At 43.0% G+C, this 20641-nt stretch overlaps 1 protein-coding gene across 15 annotated transcripts; it reads left to right on the top strand.

The window, feature by feature from the left end:
- Positions 1 to 3041: 3041 nt before the first annotated feature.
- On the top strand, positions 3042 to 20606 carry elavl3 (ELAV like neuron-specific RNA binding protein 3). 15 transcript variants are annotated; one of them, XM_068727895.1, is made up of 8 exons: positions 3043 to 3469; positions 10123 to 10342; positions 10435 to 10538; positions 12612 to 12765; positions 12897 to 13122; positions 13418 to 13471; positions 14014 to 14052; positions 14817 to 20606. In XM_068727895.1, exons 1-8 carry the CDS (start codon positions 3461 to 3463, stop codon positions 15163 to 15165), a joined length of 1155 nt encoding a protein of 384 aa, XP_068583996.1. In that variant the 5' UTR covers positions 3043 to 3460; the 3' UTR covers positions 15166 to 20606. The 15 variants fall into 15 exon arrangements, with proteins under 15 accessions (XP_068584005.1, XP_068584002.1, XP_068584000.1 ...); XM_068727894.1 differs by having other exon boundaries at positions 3044 to 3469; positions 10126 to 10342; positions 12894 to 13122; XM_068727896.1 differs by having other exon boundaries at positions 3044 to 3469; positions 12894 to 13122; positions 14838 to 20606.
- The last annotated feature ends 35 nt before the right edge of the window (positions 20607 to 20641 follow it).

Raw genomic sequence — 20641 nt, 5'->3', positions numbered from 1 at the left:
CCACCAGCCTGTCTACTCTAATAATAGCCCAGAGACAACACATCCAGACACACAGAGGAAGAGGAAGATATAAGAGAAGAGAGAGACGGAGAGAAAGTGCAAGAGTGAACCCATGAGGGAGACCACAAGAAAATCGCCAAATAATACATAAAGGGCTGAATTAGGCCAGTTGCCATTATCAACAAATGTCCTTTTAAAAAGAGGCTAATTTAATTTTGGATCCTTTCCTGAAAGCAATAACTGCTCCACTGCTGCTGCCACAAAAACCCTGAATTGCCAAGAGCCAAGCCTAGTGGAGAGACCGCTGAATTAACCAGACCTGAGGCTGAATCATCCTCCCCATCCCCCAGACACACTGTCATAGTGTCACTCTCTCTCCCCCCTCTCTGCCTCACACACACACACACACACAAGGCCACTACCTTACCGCAGGGCAATGGCAACAGGCATTCATTTTGACGTAATACTACACAAGAATAATAGAGATGAGAAACTGAAGAGGCTAGGCGAGGGAATTCAGACCTAAAGGGCTTTTAGTGATTTACAAAGTTAAGTATTTACTATCTAGAGTTCAAACACATAATGAATTTGTAATTCACATGCTGTACTATTGGCATATTCTTGCAGTTCTGGTATCGCTGATGAGGTAAAACACTATTTAAAATATCACATAACATACATGCAAGTCTCCGCTCCTTTGACTGTATTTGCTGCTTCGTATATGTTCTGTCTGTGGGCTGATGAACTTCAAAAATCTGTAAACTAATTTTGTAAATGCTTCGAGTTAATCACTTTGGGCACCAAGGAGCATTCCATGATATGCTAAGAGAAAAGGACCGCTGCAACAAGATGCCTAATGACCACTAGGGGAGGAACTCTTAACAATAAGAAAATAATCAGTAGAATAACAAAAAGGCTTTTAAGCAAAACCAATGCTTGATTCTTTGATTCAGTAATGTACAATAGGAGCTTCAAATGCCCTCTTACCCGCGGGGAGGATTCAGCTGCCGTGCAACTAACCAGGGCTCTAATGAGGGGCCACAATTAAGCCTATTTATTCACATTAAGTGTGAACCGTAAGTGGGACTGCAGTCAGTCGATGGACCTGGGTGCTTTTGTGTTACAAGAGCCGCTTTTATTCAGCAAACAAAGACGGAAAAAATACAAGCACCTAATGGCCAAATCTCTTCTCAGAGACGTTCATACACACCGGCAGAAACACACACTCACACATAGACACGCACATACTCGTCCTCCCTCTCTGACAAACTGACTCAAAGGCTCCAACGCATCCAGGCTGAGTTGAGTCACTGCTTGACAGAACGGTGGGGGCGGGGTTAAGACAGACTGACAGTGGGGCTCCATCTCTATCCTCTTATTAACGCTTAACGAGTGCTTTCCTCATGCAATATTCATCTCCGCTAATATCATCCAAGCTCTGAGCCGAGCCTGCTACTTATGTAAGGCAATTATGTAAAATATCAGACAGGGCCCATGTTCAGAATCTGACTGGAGGAGAGCTGCAGGACAATGACGGAGAAAGAGGGGGGTATGCAAGAGTGACTGAAGGTGGGAGAAACAATAAGAGGCATACAGTGCGAGGAGATGAGTTACTCGCATGTCCTCTGCTATGTCTTCATCTGAGTGCAGACAACATCCACATATCCTTCAAAGTCAAGTCAGTGGCATTAATGTAAACAATTCCCTCCCTACAGCCAGAGACGTCTGAGGACTCTTCAAGGTCAGTTCGGGAGAGTGAAGCAGAAGAAGTGATTGTTGTTGCAGGAGGACTCACATCAGCACCACTTGTCCACTCATGGACAGATAAAAAAAAAATGAAAAAACAGGAGACATTAGTTCGATAAAACCTCCCATCACCATCTCACTTCCTCACGTGACCAGAAACCCGAGACTCATACACAAATAAACAAACATACACTGATTTGCGCACACTTGCACGCACACCCACCCCCCCCGGGTCAAGGCCCTATGGGGGTCTGCACAGAAATAGGTCATTTGTCACACATGATGTCCCGGGGCAGGGGATGCATTATAGATGAGCCCAAACAGCATGTCTCAGTGAGCACTCACCACACAGGAGGGAGCAGCAGGAGGTGGGCAGAGAGGGATGAGAACTCCTCAGGAAGTGGATTCATAGATGTCATAAAGTAAGACAAAAATCACTGCTGGACACATTTCTGTCCATGAAGCAAAGAGAAGAGACCATTCAACCCGGCCTGGTCCCAGCTACCACTGTACCTTTCTCAACTTTTTACTGAATAGAGGGGAATTAATTCAGGGGGCGTCTAATTTGTTATTCTCATGTCTGCACCTGACCCTATAGCTAGCTAGCCATCTGCCTTGCATACGAGAGGTCCAGAAATCATCCACTCATTAAGTCGTATTATGGATTTAATGCTTTGTTTGTCGACACAATTCAAACCCAATTATTGCACATTTTGTCTTTTCCCCCCATTGCTTCAATTCTGTGAATATCAGCGGAGAATGTGGACTCAGGAAGTCTGCCGATCTACACTCAAAATGGCTTTTATTTGCAAAGACAAAGGCCTAAGGAGTGAAGTTGTTTGCTATGGCTTCAAACAGACCTAAATGGAGAATAAGAGAGAAAAGGAATGGGGCTGCTGAGGGAGAAGTGAGTGCAAAGTGTGGGGAATGAGAGAGACAAGTCGGCTGTCTTCTGCTGCACCCATCTGTTCTGAAAGTGCAGGTGGAGCCCTATTCACTCCACTCTGCATGTGTGTGTGTGTGTGTGTGTGTGTGTGTGTGTGTGTGTGTGTGTGTGTGTGTGTGTGTGTGTGAAGAGGGGGGGCAGGAAGAAAGGAAGGGCAGCGAGAAAAAGGGAGTGGAGAGATGGAAGGGCAGGGATGGAGAAGGGGGGGGGGGGGGGGGGGGGGGGGGGTCTTGGTGATCTCTCCTGAAGGGGATAATGGGAGAGGAGCGCATTGCAATGGCTGCCATGTAGTACCCTCCCTGCACAATTAGCCAATCAGCAGCGCGCTCTGCCAGCCAGGAGGACGCATAAAAGAAGAACATTGCAGCAGAGGCACAGAAGGAGACTGCGAGAGGAGCAGGGAATTACACATAAAAACAGCAGAACCAGAACACCCTCCCCTGGACACACCCTGCTGAGGATCACTGCTTCTCTTTTTTCTGAACCATCGCCCACGCCACTCGGAGAGAACGCTCTCCCTCATCATCATCCAGTAGAAAACCCCTTTCTCCTCATTTTCATCCTATAGAGGACACCTACAATCTCAGAGGGCTGAGATTCCCTGGCGAAGATTGTATTTTTTTCCTTTTTTTCTTTTTTTTTTCTTTTCATTTGGACTCCTGACAGAACACAAGGGCCATATAATTTAAAGGCTGAAGAGCATATAGAGCCTCCAGCTTCAAGACCAGCGGAAAGAAGGACCTAGATTTCTTTCATTGTACGTCAAGAATGGTTACTGTACGTATGACTCCATTTCTCTTGTATTTGTGAAGGGGATGCTGTAGCAGCATGCTTACATTGCATCTCTTTATGTTAGCTCTCGTATACTCTACTATGCATGTACACATTGGATGCAGCCATACACAGATTTATTTCTCACTGATACATTGATACATATTACTTAGTGGAGATACACGTCATTTTAAAAGGAGCTCCGTGGCTTTTGCCCACATGCCAGAGCACAGAGGATGTTTGGGATTAGTGTCCTATGTTGTTGTCCGACGTGCAATGCCGTATTATTATGATAAGATTAACGATCGATAGCGGCAATTAGCAATCTCATACTGAGTGATGCGCCATGCCGGCTGCGCTCCAGCCTGCAGTCATCATGCGCGCTGGATAAAGTCTTTATCCTGCCATTTTAGATAGCACAGCCTTTACGTGTTTATGCCACAGCCACTTCGACTGCCTACATGGCGAAGCTTTGATTCTTTTCACTAAATGATGCAGAAATCAAGATTTAGGAATTCCGCAGCATTACGGTAACGGAGATGGAGAGAGGCGACGAGGCGCTGGTTCAGTGGGGGGAGGACTGGCTTTTTCTTTGCCTGGTGCAGCACAAGGATGCTGGAGACGGGTTTCTGAGACAAAACATGATGCCTCGGAGGCTGAGGGCCCATCCAGCAAGGCATAGGAAAAAGGGTCGAGTCACTCCGGGAGGGGGAGGAGGGAGATTACGCATCCATTGGTTTGCATTGAATCACACAAAGTCCAAATTCCTCAGGGTTCTCGTTGCGATGCAACCGAGTGAATGGGACTGGAAATCTCAGAGGCCGCGACAGTATGAGGACGCGCACGGACATCTCCATTTTAAGCGCATTTCCTCCAAGTATCACATCGCATACGTACAAGATGGCCATGCTTGCGTTGCGCGTGTCGGATGAAAGGGGACGTGAGCGGTGATAAATTAGCTTTGCTCTGAGCCGACGGCCGGATTGGGCGTGTCTCTGCTGGACTTAAGCACCAAAACGAGGGCCTTGAAGCCTCAAAAGGCCTACTCCGCTTTACCTCTTGACACGGCTGACAGCAGAAAGAGCAATTAACACACATTTACATATAATTATAGAAGCCAGGAAATAGATATGAAACCAAAGATCAGCAGATGCTGTTCGGTCAAACCTTGAAATCACATGCAGGTGTTAAAGCCCACATGTACTAAAGTGACATAAAAACAAGCATACACTATATATTTATCAGTTTAGTTTTGTGGAATTATGAAATTATTAATTAGAATTGGATTTATATCTACACGTGGTAAAAATGTCAGGCTGTGACGAATAGCAACACAAGATACATAATTGATCACACAGAAGGAACAGGGTGTGGGAGAAGGAGTCAGGCCCACGAACAACTTCAACATCTCATCTCATTGTCTTTGAAATGATCTTAATATTGCTTCGGGAAAATACATATGGAAAATGGAGGTGGACATGACATTGTTTCGTCGCTTGCGAGGCTCAGACTGTCCACTTGACACATCTCCAGTCCCGGTTTTATTTTCTCTTTGTTGTACATCACCTATTGTCCCTCGCAGGACGAGACAGAATCCCACCGACAGAGGACAGCTCCCCTCCACATGGTCCGCAGTCCTCCATGCCTGTACCGCAGTGCCAAGCAAATAAAAAGCGTTGAGTCAGATAACCTATCCGAGGCACTTACACAATTCAAGGACAAGGGCAGCCGAGGCCATCGCTGTAAAGCAGTCTAAACTGTTGTTTGATGCTGAGCTAAAAATACACAGTTACATGTAAATCGTTTAGGTTAGAGAACATTTTTATTCTCAGTCGATCAAAACAACACCAAAAAGGCTCCATGTAGTGTTGCAGCTGTGCAGTTAAGACATGGCCTGTGTAAATTATATGAGACGTTAAATGTAATTATGTTATTATGTAAGCGGTGGTTTGCCTCCTGTTGCCAACGACTTCATTTAATTATAAGCAACAAATATAAAACCTTTAGGGAGGAAAGAGGTGACCCTCCATCTCTGAGACTGACTCTCTCGGGCCCATGTATCGTAAAATATAAATATCATGGACAGCTCTAATAATGTTAATATTGATTGACAATTTCATGAGCGTTGTGGAAAAACATTTTTTGCTCTGACAATTTATTCTCATTGTTCTCGCCGAGTTAAAGCCAGTTTAACCAGCTTTTTTTTTTTTTAAATACAACCATTGCAAGACAAGACTGTTAATGCTTCGAGGAAAAACGGTCCGAATCAGCAAATAAATATTTCGGATTGGTGATGTTTTATTTGACCTATCACGGCGTTTTTGACTTGTGGCTGGTAACTGTAACAGTCATTGTTCCCGGAGAGTCCTGCAGCCCCTGGCCACGACACAAAGCGCCACTGTTTACATTAATATTCATAGTGCTGCCATAGCCTCTGCGAGAGAAGAGGAGGAACGGGTGGCTCTTTTGTTTGCTCGTTTCAATACGTTTATTCAGCAAAAAGGCGCTCTGGTTCATGAATGCCTGCAGAGCTCTGAGTCTTGCCTCTTCTTTTTCTTTTTTAAAGGGGCTTAAATAAGAGAACCGGAGAAATCGAGGGGTTTTTCCATTTTTAAATAGTCGCATATTTGATTATATTTTTCTTAATTACTCGAATTAAAACGTTTTTCAAAGTGAACAAAATATAGAAAAAAACGACTCGATGTTCTTTGCTGGATTCGGGGGGCCTCTGTGGCCTCAAACGAGACCGTCCGAAAGCCACTCCCTTTTTCAGCACGCTGGATAGCGCCCCGCATGCTACAAGGACTTGCAGGACACGTTTGTCTCCCTGAGCCTTTGACGTTGTCTGCTTCCATCTTATCAAAGCAGCGCGTACTCAGTGAGCTGAAATCTTTTAGAAATCGTTTATTTTTAGTCCGCGGAGCGGAGAATAGGACGGAGCTTCGGTGCATGGCTGACGGGGGCTGTGACTCCTGTCGTCCTGTTGTTTTACAGCTGCCACCATGATCCCTTAAGCTGCAGAGAGTGTGGCTAATGCCCTTTGTTTGGGATAATCCTGTAATCTGTGTTATTTAGAGGGCTCATTTACACTTCAGCCTAGCTTTCAGTTTTAATTCATGCATTCCAGAAAAAAAAAAAAACAACTTTATATTATGCATTAAGACAAGGTTAAATGTGCAAATGAGAAATCATTCTCATGATTGTTAGATTGAAAGATCCAGGTGGTGTAGTCTTTATTCATCATTTGTGTGAACACAAAGACAACTAAAGTACACATAATACACACACACACACACACACACACACACACACACACACACACACACACACACACACACACACACACACAGCAAGTTCATTTAAATCTACACTAAGACAGAAATTGTCAAATCATTTTTGCTGGAACTATATCAACATACTGAAGGTGACCATGTCATTTCCTCTCTTGTTCCATCTCACATTCAGATTGTGATTGTCAGTGAACTGTAACATGTAATGTGGCATATCTCATTTTATGACTTAAACTGGGAGACGAGTATTCTTCAGTACATTATAGCCTCCAGTGCTGAGCTGCATTTGGAGCATAAATGAATTGGGGAAAGCGGTTTATAAGCATCCGAAGACAAGAGAACCCTGACTGCATTTACATTTAGTCATGCAATGCTTCTGCGTTTTGTAATTTAATGGTGTACAGTGTAGGTGGTGGTACGTGTGCTTGGCAGTGGAGGCAGGGCTCTTGTTTGCGTGCAAGTCTGGGTTCATGTGTTTGGCAGAGGAGGCAGGGCTCTTGTTTGCGTGCAAGTCTGGGACCATGTGTGGGCGATGCTGATGCAGTACATTAAATATTAAGGGAGATCTCACAGAACCCCAAAATAGAAAAAAAAGAGTGTGGGACACATAGTGCTGCCTTAAAAACTGGAATCTTTTAGGAATAATAAAAGAGGATTTTTAAAAAGATTATTTTTATGGCGGGTTTTTATCCTTATTAGATATAAGAAGTATACGACACATAAGAAGTATGTTGAGAGAAAAGAGGGAATTATATTTGCACCCAGTACGTCATGCGGTACTCCTCGATGTACGTTTTTATTGTCTCCAGTAGTCGAAAATGTCTGGAGCCTGGAGTAGATCTATACTGGGCGTGTTAGGAGAATTCATGCTCTTGTAGGCTACAGCATCACAATGATTTATTGTCTCGTTGTCATAGTAATGAGGTTACTGCAAACCAAACTCCAAAAACACACTATTTGATTTGTGTTGTTGGAATATGAAATATGACGGCTTAACGAAACAACCCTTTCTGTTTCTCTATCTTTTCTGTTTCTTTCAAAGCATGCTGTTCCGTATGGAAATCTTAACGTTATAGCTGCTGCTTGTGTCAGCCCTTACTCAGTGGGTCTGTGAATTATATAACTTCACACTGCTCACTGGGGATGTGTGTTCTGCCATGTTGAGGGTTATTTTAGTTGGCGAGTCAAATTTGCCCTAATATGTTTTTTTTCTTTCCCTTCAAAATGCTTTTTGTCATATTTGGGACACATTCAGTTGCTCATATTTCTAGTTAGTCAGATGCATCGCAACACATAGCAGTGTACAATAAACATAACATAACAGCTTGATTCCACCTTTTTTTTTGTCAACACGTGTTAATCGTATCATGATTCCCAATGGCAGGAAAAACATGCATTTTAGCCAGTGCATAGAGACCTTGTGACAGCTTGCTGTCGATGTTGCGCCGCCTTTGTGCGTAGATGTGCGTCTGAAGCGTTTTATTTTTAGGCTGTCTTATCTCTGTCACTGTGCTCCTTCTCCCCCTTGTCTTCATCAATTTGACTTGCTGATATTCCCCGCTCCTGCAAAGCCAAACAATATTAATACATGGAGGAGAAACGTCTGACCTGTATATCTGCCCCTAATAAGCACCGACACAAACGCACACTGAGAGTCAGAAAGCCATTCAGCCATTAAAACAATGCAGTCTTTGAGGGGCTGTTACCTGGGCAACCTGAGACGAGGTGAGGCTCTAAGCAAGACGGCAGGTTAGACAGAGGCTCTCGCAGACGCTGGGGAAGGAGAGAGAAGGCATGAAATGGCACATAGATGTGAAGAAATGAATTATTGTAGTATAGCGGGATGATGACACAGAAACACAGCCCATACAAACACAACATGTCGGTGGATTCACAAGAGGTTGGAGAGCTGAGGGAATAAAAATAAAGCTTGTTATTTGTTTATGCTTTTATAGGACATAATCCAAAAAACCACGGGGGCTAATTGCCAGGTGAATACTTGTGTTATAAATAATGTTTATGTTTTAATGACACCTACAGTATTTCTCCATCAAGTCGGGTAATTCACTGGATCTCATTTTGAAATGATTCTTTTTCATTTAATAAGTCGTCCATTGTTGCTTTGGACTTATTGACAAACATAACACCAACAGTTAGAGGTTTGCAACACCTCCAACCCACAATCTGACATAACAATTTACATTATGGCACAACAAGCACATCTGTATATGCATTTAAACTGTTCATCCACACACCCTACCGGTGTTTGTGAGAAGGAATAAAGACATTCAAATGCATCAAAACTCAATTATTCTGCAAATGCACATACATGGTAATGTTAAAGAGGCTCATTTTAAGCTAACTTTAAACATGCATATATATATTTACTATGGAATGTGCAATGAATCAAATATTTCATTTAATGATCTTTGAACATGAACATGAACATAACACAGATGCAAGTTAAATCAGTCAATATGTGCACAGTAACATAGGTTGTAAAATGTATATTTTCAGTGCATACCTCAAGGATATTAGACATGTTTTCTAATTCAAAGAGCTGAACAAATGAGTGCAGATTTTGCAGTGATTGTCCATGTCGACTTACACTGGAAACAACGATCCAGAGACCTATAGGTGGCGAGTGTGGGGAAAGGGAAAGGGAAAGTGGAGCATGAAGTTTTGTTTCTGGCCACACAGATTATCCTTGAGGAGCCCCTGTGGATCAAATTAAGCAACACGGTGTTCTCCAGAGCGACACAAACATCTCACTGTGCACTAACGCACACCCGCACTCCACTTACAAAAACAAAAGTCAGTTGACCACAAAGAAACCGGAACAAACAACGTCTGTAGTTCCGACTAAATATTCTACCAAACCATGAAATTCCCTTATTTCCTGGAGCTCAAAAATCCATTTCACAACGTCACTCTGCCTGTCGCCCGTCATCTCGAACCCCCTGCCGCCCCAAACTCCCCCAGCCCCTCGCCACCATCACTAGTATCCATCCCTGTGTAATGATGTAATGAGGTTTGACCCTGGAAGAGAGCAGGGGGAGGGGAGGAGTAAGGAAAAAAGGGACTGTGACATCTGCAGGACCAGAGGCAGGGAGCGAGAGACAAGGAAGGATGGGGTGTAAAATGGGGGAGGGGAGGCAATAAATCAGAGCTCGTATTCATTTTAGCAATGCTGATTCCTGACCTTTCCCTCTGACAGTGACAGAGCGGACAGCCTGCGTGTGTCGTTTGTATTTGTGCATGTGTTATATGTGAACTATGAACACACGCACATTCATGCCACCGTATATCTGCCGTGTCCTATTGAGACCTCTTTGTGAACTATAAATCTAACTCCACCCTCTTCCTCAGCAGATAATCAGCACCATGGAAACCCAGGTGTCCAACGGTCCAAGCGGAACCAGTCTGCCTAATGGTCCAGTCATTAGCACCAATGGCTCCACAGACGACAGCAAAACCAACCTGATCGTCAACTATCTGCCTCAGAACATGACCCAGGAAGAGTTTAAAAGTTTGTTCGGTAGCATCGGAGAGATTGAATCCTGCAAGCTCGTCAGAGACAAGATAACAGGTACAACGCGGCGTCCACCGCGGAAAAAGAAAGCGTCATCTACGAGCGGCTTTGAGAATCACTAACACCACCGTCTCGTTCTTTGTCTGCAGGTCAGAGTTTGGGATATGGCTTTGTAAACTATGTGGATCCAAATGATGCAGACAAGGCCATCAACACACTCAATGGTCTCAAACTGCAGACTAAAACAATCAAGGTGAGCAGACCTCCACTCTACAATGTCTTTACTCTTCATGGTTTTTGATTCCTGAAGATGTGCTGGACAAAAAGAGAGGAAGTGGAGATTTTGTCGAGGGGGTGGGGTGGGGGTGGGGGTGGGGGGGTTGAGAGAGGTGGCGACAGACGTGACAGAGGGAGGGGGAAGAAAACGGCGAGGAGGAGGAGGCAGAAGGGAGCGGTGGCCAGAACAAAGGAAGAGAGAGAAAGGGTGAAAAGAGCAGGAGAGAGTGGAGGTCAGAAAGCAAGGGGCGGACAGCATGCAGAGGTTATTGTGATGGAAATGTAATTAGGAAGTCTGACTGCGGTGCACTAGGGTCAGTCCTGGTTACCCCATCTGCCTCCAATCTGGGCTAATTAGGGGGCTTCTTTGTCCCAAAATCAGATGAGGGAAAGAGGGGGCATATTATTAGACACTACTTCCTTCCATCCCCCCGACCTGATCAAAGTAGATCAAAGATAGAGACAAACTGCAGGATTGAGAAATCAAATCTCTGCGAGAGCAGAGCAGGTGATCCTCCAACAGCTGCCGACAAACACAGACGTCAATTGTGACGAATGACTGATCAAAGAACAAGGAAAAGAACTGGATTCAGTCCCTCTTTTAAATATTAGTGTATAATGTCATTCAATACTTCTTACTCTGGAGCAACCAGTATGTGCTGACTGTCATGCCAATTATTATATTATATTGTTGATCTTGTGTTATGACGTTCAATAATCGTCTGATACCTTGATCGCTCTGTCTATAATGAACTTCTTAGATTAAAAAAAAATTGAATTCTTCAGCTCCATAGCCTAGTTTTATCTTTCTGATATCGTAGGAGGCTTCAGCAGAGACGGGTGAGGCTGTGAGAGGGGGGGTGGGGGGGTGGTGGGGGGGGTTGGGGGGGGGGGCAGCAGTAGAAGGGTAGGGGGTAGCTCAGAGAGCAGAATGCCAATGACAGGATTAGAGGCCATATGGGCTTCAGGCACCATCTGTACTGTGGGAGCGAGAGGGAGAGGGTTAATTATAGGGCAGCCTTTGCTCCCCGAACACAGCAGCTCCCCCCTGACTCATCCAGAACACCCTAATCACTGCACAACACAACCCTCCTGCTCATACAGTCCGTCTGTGTACACAATAGACACTGGTGCTCAGTGCTGATGGATGAAATCAGAACACCTGTATTCAACTGAAATATACAAGCCCCTTTTTTCATTTGCATCAGTGCTTTCTTTGTGCCTGTGCAATGAGCAAAGTCAATTCTAAAGCGGCAAATACTTCCCAAAAAAAAAAATCAGCAAATGATATTTATCACACCAATACATATGTGTGAACAGAGTGTTTAAAAGTTGCCAAGCATCCTGCAAGTCTTGTGATGCACTTAACATTGTTTGCTGTTTGCCAGTGGCGCTGTTCTCCCCTAGAGGATAGAGACAAAGGAAGGAGGCAGGACAAGAAGGGCAGCTCAGCCTATCTCAGACAACACTCACTCTGTCTCTCCATCACAGGCAAACACAGCGCTGACAACAATGCACCCGACTGGATTATCTATCACACACGTGTGTTCACATGCTCCCATAAACACACGGAAAACGAGAACAAGTGTATGGTCCCTTTTTTTTCCCCCCCCTTTACAATCAATTAAATAAGATGCATGTAAAATGCTGAGAGAAAACCATAAGGGACATAAACACAGACGCACCACAAAAAAAAAACGTCTAATTAAGTCACCAGTGGATTCAGGAAAAACACACCGACTGAGGCTGACGTGTGATTCGGTGCACAACAAAGCTGACACTCGAGCGTGTTAGCTGATGATGGTTTCAGTCTTCATAGTGTCTCTGTGACGGACTCATTGAGCTTAAAGGCTCTGATTAAGTCCACAGACAGCTAAGAGTTGGGTCTGTGGAGAGGAATCAGCAGGAGTCACAACGAGGACTACATCAGGTCTCTGTGACATGCTCCTGTTTCTTTTACTCTGATTGAATCCCTCTGAGACAAACTAAATGTGGGGGTGTATAACTATAATGCACTCATTGATTGATTTGATTTATTTGGGTGTTACAGGTATCATATGCCCGGCCAAGCTCGGCTTCTATTCGTGACGCCAACCTTTACGTGAGCGGACTCCCTAAAACCATGAGCCAGAAGGACATGGAGCAGCTGTTCTCCCAATACGGTCGCATCATCACATCCCGCATCTTAGTGGACCAAGTCACAGGTATAGCCTTATTTCACTTCTCAAGCTGCCACTCAAGCGAACCTTACCCATCACCGAATGAAAGACTGGTTCGCCACAGCGCTCCTTGATGCCAAGGTAGTAACATTGGTTTGTATTCTCAATCGGAGCAGGCATATCACGAGGAGTGGGCTTCATCCGGTTTGACAAGCGAAACGAAGCCGAGGAGGCCATCAAAGGTCTGAACGGACAGAAGCCTTTGGGTGCCGCCGAGCCCATCACTGTCAAGTTCGCCAACAACCCCAGCCAGAAGACGGGCCAGGCCTTACTGACTCAGCTGTACCAGACTGCTGCCCGCCGCTACACGGGTCCCCTGCACCACCAGACTCAACGTTTCAGGTACTGAACCTTTTGGCAACTTCACATCACCTAAGAGAAGAGAAATCAGTCAGATGAAGTGGCACACCCCGAAAAACAAGCAAATGTGGTCTAATTTTGTGAGGACAACTGTGTAATCGAAAACATTCAAAATATATATATATATAAAAAAAAACGTTTTCTGTCAATATTAACACAATTTATGAGTAAACTGTTCCTTTAAGCAATATTATAGCGTTACAGTACAGAAGGAATTGGCAATATTGCATTGTCCCTCCTCCTCACTCTTTCTCTCTGACTTTCTTTTAAACTGCAGCATGATCCCTTCACTTGGAAAGGGACCAGATCCAAATAACAGCTCAAAACCAATGTAAGAGACCAGACTTTTCCAAATACAATAAAAAAAACTAAAGCTAAACAAATCTTGGTTTAAGAAGAATAACACTGAACCTTTAAAGTTTGCCTATACCACATAGGCACCATGAAGAGTACGATTGCCGGTAATTTTGAAAAAAAAAGGTTCAAAAGGTGTCAAAGTCAAAGGCTTCCTGTGTTAAATATTTTTGTTATGGAAGCTCACAAACAAGTGTACCCTCTCAGGTTGGAATGCTCACTTGCTCAGCATGGATACTCATTCATACCCAGTAGATGTTACATTTAAACGATTAAAGGGGAATCTATTTTGGAAGCTTAACCAACTGAACTCACAATGAGGCTTAAATACCAGCTGAGACACACATATACTCACAGGTCTATCAGTTTGTGGTTGGAGGGTTTGGGACTGCGCTGCAGTGAAGGATGCCCTCTGGAGGCCAGCTGGTGAAGGAACAACATGTTAACTGAAAGCCCCCCTTCCTTGTAGATCTCATAACTAACTTCTGCATCCCCTTCATTCTCCCTCTTGCGTTGCAGACTCGACAATTTACTAAACGCCAGCTACGGAGTCAAGAGGTAAATGCCAAAGGTGTATTTTCAAAAGCATCCATGCCAAAATAAAACCTCAAACAAAGTGCCTGGAATACCGCCTGCTGACTTCATCTCCAAATCAGATATAATGGCCATAATTTTTAATACCCACAGCCCATTTAAACCATGTTACAGAAGCAGCCCAGACAACAAAATACTATCTGCAATTGCACTAAGCAATGATGCAAGCTTCTAACAGCAGGGTATTCTGGCATGGCTTTGTTTAACCTTTTCGTTCTTTTATTTTAATTAATAGAAATACTTTATATGTATTTATTTATGAACTAACATTGTCAGTTTCAGTTGCTTTAATGTCCCCTTTTTTTCACCAGCATGGACATACCAGATTCCGTTTGCGTCTCCTCTGTTTGCTCCAGTTTGTGTATGATTTGATTCCAATTTGCTTTTCATCCCTCTCTAGGTTTCTGTGTTTTGTTCAATACTGTGATTTCTGTTGAACATTGTGATTCATGTGTTTAATTCTTCCAGAGGCTTTGGTCAGCAGAGAAAATATTCACATTGTGTGGGCGTCCGGTGTCTCAGGGCACACAGTGTCATTTTGTATGAGAGCGGGTAGTTTGGAGCCGCCGTGGTGCCCACACATATTTATCTACTTACTGTGCAGCAGAGGGGATGGAGACGGTGTCCCCCCCCCCTGACTCCAGTCACTCCTCACAGACACATGCCCATAAAAAGACAGTGTAGAGAACTGGATTCTGTGTGGAACTTCAGAATGACACCCATGGTAGCTCTCCTACTCTCTTCCCCAGATTCTCCCCCATCACCATTGACAGCATGACCAGCCTGGCCGGGGTCAACCTCACTGGTCCAACTGGAGCCGGCTGGTGCATCTTTGTGTACAACCTGTCCCCCGAGGCGGACGAGAGCGTCCTGTGGCAGCTCTTCGGGCCTTTCGGCGCCGTCACCAACGTCAAGGTCATCCGCGACTTCACCACCAACAAATGTAAGGGCTTTGGCTTTGTCACCATGACCAACTACGACGAAGCCGCCATGGCTATCGCTAGCCTCAACGGCTACCGCCTGGGCGACCGCGTGCTGCAGGTTTCCTTCAAGACCAGCAAGCAGCACAAGGCCTGAGAGAGAGAGAGAGAGAGAGAGGCAGCTGGCAGCAGCTCCTTCCACCTGCAGGGAGCGAAAGCTGAGCTCCCTGTGCCATCACTCTACATGGGCCTGGACTGAGTCTCTCTCTGACACATTCTCACACAAATCCATAATATATTATCACAGACATGCAGATACACGCAGACACGCACAGACATGAGCAAACATACCCATAAGCGCAAGCATACACGAGTCAGAGTATCAAACAAACACACTAGTGGAGTTTTTCTTTTTCCTTTACACAACATGCTAGTCCTTCCCTGTATTTGCCTGGATTGAATTAGAAGGGGTTCGTAGCTGGTTTGTTGGGTTAGGGGCAAGAGCTATCTATTTAGGAGACAGTCTAACGAATGTGACAGAGAATGTGTACTGACTGCTTTGATTGAATTCAGGCAAATAATGACAACTGATGAACAAAACGATCACAAAAAAAAAACAATTTAAATGAACGAATATGTGCAATTTACCCAAACTCTTACCCCACCATCTCTCCTATTATCTTGCTGGAGAGGATGTAGTCACTTTTTTACACTTGGGCATTTTGAATCAGCGATTTTTTTAGATCAAAGAAAATGAAATTAAAAAACAGTGTTCTCTTATATACGTCTATTAAAATATAACTATATATTCAATATTTAAGGTGGTTATAATAGCCGAGTATGTAAGCATTTTCTAGAAACTTTGACTACTGTTTCCTGACCTGAATTAGGCGGTGCCTAGCGTAAAGGCAGTTTCTCTACCCTGTGTGAGCTCGTGAGCTCAGACCCAATAAGATTTCGGCGAACCAATGAATACTGGTCACAGAACAGAGTAGTCCGACAGCCATCAGAATCCCTCTTTCCCTCACGGTCTCCCACCGAACAACGTTAAGAGTACACCGTTCAATAACTAGAAGATATATTTAGTCCACAAAAGCATAACAAAGATTTTCCTGTACTTCTTCGAATCTATCCTCAGGATGGATTCAAGCAGACTGTCTGTGAACTTAGAGCAGAGTGGCAGTGCTCCCGTGGTGACAGCGCTCATTAGTAAATCTCTAGTGGGCGAGAGAGCGACGACGAGTTAGAGAGGGGGGGGGGGGGGGGCCGTTTCACCATAACACAGCCACGTGTAAAGGAGAATACCGGTGTTTTTTTCCCCTTTTTGCATCATTGTTTTCATTGCACCTGTATTTTATTATTATTATTATTATCCACAGGCCAGTTTACTCAGCACGGCTTTGTCAGCCACGATTCGGTGTGATATCCCTTTAACTGAAAAGGCCATTTGGTGCGAAGAGGTCAAGAGAGAGAAAAAAAAAAAGCAAACAACACGTCCAAATGATATTGTTCCTGCTGACATGTTTGGATTCTGAATGTCACTGCTCGAGACAGGATACGCCTTCAGATTCATTTAGACAAATGGAAGCAGGGAATTCAGAACCGAGTAGCTGCTGCAAGTAACTCTGAGGAAAATGTCAACCAACACACCCCTCATGGACTGAACAATGGTCTAGGCTGGTCTGCAGAGACACAACACAGATGAGCAAAAACTCAAGAGCACCGGTATTATCCTTCCGTCTAGTGCACAGAACGAAGCTCCCCGAAACAACGAGGTGAAACGGTCAACCGTTCACTGGTAACAACGTGCGAAGAGCAGATAAAGAGGAATGCAGTTCCAAAAGACTGAGCGTTTAAAAGCTGACTCAGAGTCTGCCGTGTGAGCGACAATAATCGGGCAACGTTAAAATAATCGCAGATCCTTTGAGGAGAAAGACTACCAGGTTCTCCAGCTTTGCCAAATGCTCCTGAGTTTTATTTAAAAGCCCTGAATTCTCTAAAAAGCTTCCCAGAAACGTTGAACTCCTGCCCTCTCAAAAGATGACTGTACAACATCAAGCCTGCAAATAAGTGGTATGATAATACTGCTGTTTACAACAGAGAGGTATTTATTGATTTGCTTCAGATCTGTTTGGCACTAAAACAAAAATAGCATTTCTCAAAATATCCCCAACCCAATTGCATGAACATTATTTATGGCACCCTGGATGAAACATGAAGGCCAACCTGTCTACATTTACCATGGGGAGAGCTAGTGTCGTTCAATATCAAGACATCTGCACATGATAATAGATTAAATAAGGTCAACTATATTCAAGACATTTTTTGCTTTTGCTTTTCTAAATGACGCTGTGTTAGCCAAAGAGGACGATCTCTTTGAAAGGATTACATTAGAGATAAATCTATTTTTATACATACAAAGGACGAAGACCTTGTGCTGAATTTTTACAGATTCTTAAGCTTGGAAAAATTGGGACATCGCATGGCTTTATTTTAAACCCTCTGATCTTTGCAGAGCAAGGGGGAATAAGCATGCGGTGTATGGGTGGGGATTTCGGGAGGGGGCGAAGGAACATTGTATCTCGTACAAACTTAACCATATCACATTGATTGAGACAAACTTAACGAAAACAAATTTGATGTAAAAATCAAAAAAAGAAAAAAACAAAAGTGAAATTGAACCGTTGGGGGATATAACCTGACACGTTTGTACGTTTGAGCGCTTAGAGGCGCTCTCATCTCTTGTCCTGAAGTTGTGTACAGTGTTGCTTCAATGATGGTGCAGTGAAGTGAAGTTCTTTGACTTGAGAATCCCAGATAAAGCTGCAGTGACACCACCGGCTCACTGCCCAGCTGAAAAACCCAATAGCTGCTTGCAAATTCAAAAAAAGAGAAAAGAAAAAAGAAGGTAAAAAGCAGATTCAAACCGTGATGCAGAATTATAATGAACACTGAGCATGATTCTTTATGATTAGATAGATTTGATTTTTGCCAAAGAATTGCTTTGCAAGTCAGTACCAAGATGGATAAATTAAGACTAACTATGATATTATTCCCTGAGTAATTGCTGTACAAATCTATGTTATTTATTGAACAAGGACCCTCTACAATTTCAGTTATCATTACTTTTCAATATCTAAGTTGCACATATCAGTTTGTAAATCCTATAACCACTAAACCAAATGCTAAAATGAAACAGTTGCAAGCAATCCCATTTGCAGAAATTTCATGCACACACCGAATGATAAAAAAAAAAAAAGGCATATCAAAAATAATTCACCTCTTGACAAAGGAAAAAGAATCGGATGCGTCCATATATTGTGTTTCCCCACGACATTTATATCATCTGCTTTGTCTTGTGACCAATTCAATCCTTTTAAAACATTGCACCACTTACTCTGGCGTCTTTCGATCTGACTTATACTGTTTCATCCCCCTGAAATACTCTGAATGATTGTTGCTGGCGTTTCCAGAGCCGACCGCATAAAAGGACTGATCGAGCTATTTTGGGTCGAGCAATTTGCAAGAGACAGCAGCGTAGGACCGAGACCTCGGTCAGACCAGTGATAGACGTTAAGAACAAGCGAGATAACGGGCCGCGTCCAACCGCAGCTGGAGTTGTTTACCCGACCATGTCCGATGTAGTGCAGTCAACCAACAAACCGAACCCACAGCCCCAAACAAGCTTTCATACACAGTCGATACAAAGACCTACACCGGATGTACAGCAGAGAGCCAAGGATTATGGCAGGAAACAGTACTACACTGCTTGAGCAACAACAATAATCATTTAAAAAGACAAAAAAACTTTCCTATGGAACAGTAAGTGCAATGTGCTTTGTTTTTATATTGACTGAGAACAAATGATATATATTTTTAAAAAAAGAAATTAAACGTCACACTGAAAAGGTTTGCGGGATAGTGAAAGGAGCAAAAAAAAAAAAAAAAAGTTCAGACAAAAAGCATTCAAATGAGCAGACTCATTAAGAGAATGAAACAAGCAATGAGAGGTCTGATCTGTAAATTTCCATCATCACTTCCTCAGCCCCTAATTTGTGCTCTGACCATGCAAGCTCAAACAAACTGCATATTTGGCTGTCCTAATAGAGCGATGCTCGACAACCTTGAAAGGAATACTGTCTAATATATCATCAGTTTTAGCCCATGTCAATTTCAAATATCATTTTTTTTTTTCCTGTAATTTATTGATTTCATTTACATATCGGACTCACTTGTTGAATTAGCGTATTTGTGTTGTTGATGTTGCCATAGAGAACACACATGGGTCAAAGATTTTGTTTGGTTGCATTGATTGGGTACAGTTTGTTATTTTTATTCCATTATTTAATTAGTTGCAGTTTTGACAGTGTATGCAGATTTTAGACTTAGTTAGATTTTTTTATTTCAATCAAACTGTGTTCAATTGTGTTTGTAAAAGTCTGTGGTAGCTTTTGTTGCAACATAAAATAATTTAAACAGAAAAAATTCAAAATAGCGCCAACAAACTTGTATTATTTGGGCGACTTTAAGCTTGTAGTTTTAACTTATTGTTAACTTAAAAACTATTTATTATGATTATTATTATTGCCTCGTATAAAGTATGTTTTGTGTATATTTATGGTTTATTTCATTATATTTGCAAGTTTAAAAGATTTTAAGTTTGCCAAAATTGTGGTTACACCATTATGTTTCTTAAAAAGGGGGACAAATAGAAAAACAGCTTTAGAAGTACGATTTGGAAACGTTCTCCATAGTCAAAGAATGCACTGCTATATTTAACTAATTGAAGTGTACAAACATACATGCTGTGTGCTAGATGTTATGCCTTTACTGCCTGTGTTCTGTTTGTCTTGTTAAATGAAAATCTTTTAATTATTTAATCTAATCACAGTCTTGTTTTTTCAACCACTCTGTGGACCCCTGAGACGTGGGACGGTCCCTGTAGCGAGGCTGTGGCCCACTTGAGGGTCCAGCAACCAGCCAGGATCAAAGGGGACGTCCTAGCTCTGATGAGCTCGCAAGATGCTTTCCTGTTTATGCTGACGGGCTGACTTATGACAAAAAGACACTATGGGTTCTATTTCTGCAAAAGCATTGTAATACTGAGATCATCTGGATCAATTTGTGCTATTGAAACTAAGACGCCAAGAGCTCCAGCTCAATATTAGAGCTCAGAAAAAGCTGCAGGAAGGTTTTCTTGGGAGTCTCCTGGGTAGTAAAGGGGCGAGTGGTCCTTCTGTTTCTCAACCAACTGTATTTTGTGTCTATTTATTTAGAAGAGGGGACGCAGTAACTTAGTGATGTTTTTCTTACATTTTCCTGGAACGGTAGAACAAAATCAAAAGGTGAAAATGATCAAAACAGTTCTGCTGGCACCAATGTCAGCGGAAGAAATACAAAATCTCATACTTCCAAACATGACCAAATGAACAATGTCAAAATTTAACAAAGAAAAAAAAAAATAAACCTTTCAGTTTAGTCTAGGATATTTATTACTGGGATTTCAGCTGAAGACGCTTGAAGACTTTTTCATGGAATTGTTTAATTATTTGTACTTTACATGCCAGAAAAAAATAAAATAAAAGTTACAAATATTGAGTGACCCAATTTTTATTGACTGTGGAAACAATATC

The sequence above is a fragment of the Cebidichthys violaceus genome, unplaced genomic scaffold, assembly GCF_023349555.1.
Source record: "Cebidichthys violaceus isolate CVI_PGR_0920_01 unplaced genomic scaffold, fCebVio1.0.p SCAF_40, whole genome shotgun sequence".
NCBI classification, from domain to species: Eukaryota; Metazoa; Chordata; class Actinopteri; order Perciformes; family Stichaeidae; genus Cebidichthys; species Cebidichthys violaceus.
Note: the sequence above shows the minus strand (reverse complement) of the source record. Positions and strands in the feature narration are given on the sequence as shown.

Coding starts and splice junctions, on each gene's coding strand:
- elavl3 (XM_068727893.1), top strand. Junction 12,766..12,893: donor CTTAGTGGACCAAGTCACAG/GTATAGCCTTAT, acceptor TCTCAATCGGAG/CAGGCATATCACGAGGAGTG. Junction 14,053..14,816: donor GCCAGCTACGGAGTCAAGAG/GTAAATGCCAAA, acceptor CACCCATGGTAG/CTCTCCTACTCTCTTCCCCA.